General features: G+C 46.2%; 1 protein-coding gene across 1 annotated transcript; it reads left to right on the forward strand.

Annotated features, from left to right (window-relative positions):
• Positions 1–277: 277 nt before the first annotated feature.
• Positions 278–646, forward strand: CCR75_000014 (uncharacterized protein; the record flags this gene model as incomplete). The annotated part of the gene is made up of 1 exon (XM_067958122.1): positions 278–646. One exon carries the CDS (start codon positions 278–280, stop codon positions 644–646), a length of 369 nt encoding a protein of 122 aa, XP_067822536.1.
• Between the last annotated feature and the right edge of the window lie 1,098 nt (positions 647–1,744).

Consider the following 1,744-nt stretch of genomic DNA (forward strand, 5'->3'; position numbering starts at 1 on the left):
GCTGGGAGGCCTGCATAAAGGTTTCTCAATATAACGGGACACCGTTACCGTTACATCAGGCCTCTCTAATTTCGTGTTTAGTCATAACTTCCCGAAAATAAAGAATAGATCTGGAAGCTATCTGCCTTGTGCCTTTATTTGCATTGCAGCTTTCCATTTTGCCTACCGTGCCGCAAAGTAATGTAGATTTAGGGGATTACTTTGCAAAAACAGAAGCAAGCGTCCGTCTGTAGCAATCGATTGACAGAACGCTCTGCCGTACAAGCATCAGTCATCGATGGCGACGCCGCGCGGCAATACGTTCCGTTCAACACACGAGGTCACTTACGCGCTGAAAATCTCAGGTCGCATCCGCGCACCAAAGCGGTTGTTTCGGTGTCCTGCCTGTTCTGTATTCATTTCGGTCGTGAAGACGACGGCGACCGCAGGCGCAAGCGTACCAGGGCGCACCAAGTTTTGGGTGACGGGCGCGTTCAAATCCGAGAACTACACGGCCCACAGGATGCAGAGCTATGTTGCGTACCGAGCCTTGTCGGCAACAGCCAAGCGCACTCTATTGAAGAAGCTCAAGTCAGAAGATGCTCTGTGCTTAGTAATCACAAAACAAGGCCATTGTCAATACCACTATCCTGGACATGTTCTTTGACCAGGACGATTTGGTCAAGACAACTATAAAGCGTTAAGAACCTGTTCGAGGAGGCCGCAGAGGATAACGCTGGTGAGGACCTGTTCAACCGGATCAATATCCGCAAACCGCTGCAATTCAACCCGGCGGTCGGTTTCATCGCGCTATCGATGTCATTCGGCAAGTCGAAGGGGCTATATTTCGCGCCAAGGAGCGCACAGGAAACGCTTTGCCCGGATCGTTCAGCGACAGTGATGCATCCGACATCGCCTGCATCGTCATTGTACTTAACCTGAAGGTGATCAGCACGATCCTGAATCGATCGTCCACTTGGGCTTTTTCGATCGCGAACACCATTTCGACGCACCACGGCATTTCGTACTTTATTCAACGCGTCCGATTCCACCTTAACGGCATCATCTACAATTTCCATTTAGTCACATTTCAATATTACTTCCAACAATATGGCCCCGAGTGTAACGGGGTGCATCGTTACATAAAATTAACACTTTGTGGTTGTTAGTTAATATATTATCTAAAAGGTGAATAATATTGGAGAATATTACTTTACATGGTAATATTCTAAAAGCTTATCTATTGGTAGATATAGACCATTATATCGACTTTCTCCGCGGTCCAGTCAGCGCTGGACGCGCACAAAGAGATATACAAATAATACTTTAAGTACATGTTTCGTATTAGTTCATAACTAAGTTAGGATTAAGTAGATAGATGAGAAGAATTTGATTATATCAATACAGTTTTTAATTAACCCTCTTTAAAGCAAGTGTCCTAACGAGAGTCTTCCTCTGCACGTACTAGTGTTCGTGAAGTGACGTGAGGCACCACTCGCACTGAGGCAGTGCGAAGTGGACTTGTACTGAAGCAGTACAATTCGGCAGTGCCCCGTTACACCTGGTAGCATTTTGCAGTCCGTCCAAGGACGACAGTTCCATCATCTAACATGGAAATGTTAAATGATAATGGAAATACGCATCACGTTTCGCGAAATAACTACTCCTTTCTAAGTGACATAAAAAGAAGTGCGGTCAAACGGATGAGTTCGACCGTAGGATACGATGCCATCTTGGCCATGCTGTCCGGTTTGGACAGAGATGC

Source organism: Bremia lactucae, linkage group LG1 (assembly GCF_004359215.1).
Source record: "Bremia lactucae strain SF5 linkage group LG1, whole genome shotgun sequence".
Taxonomy (NCBI): Eukaryota; Oomycota; class Peronosporomycetes; order Peronosporales; family Peronosporaceae; genus Bremia; species Bremia lactucae.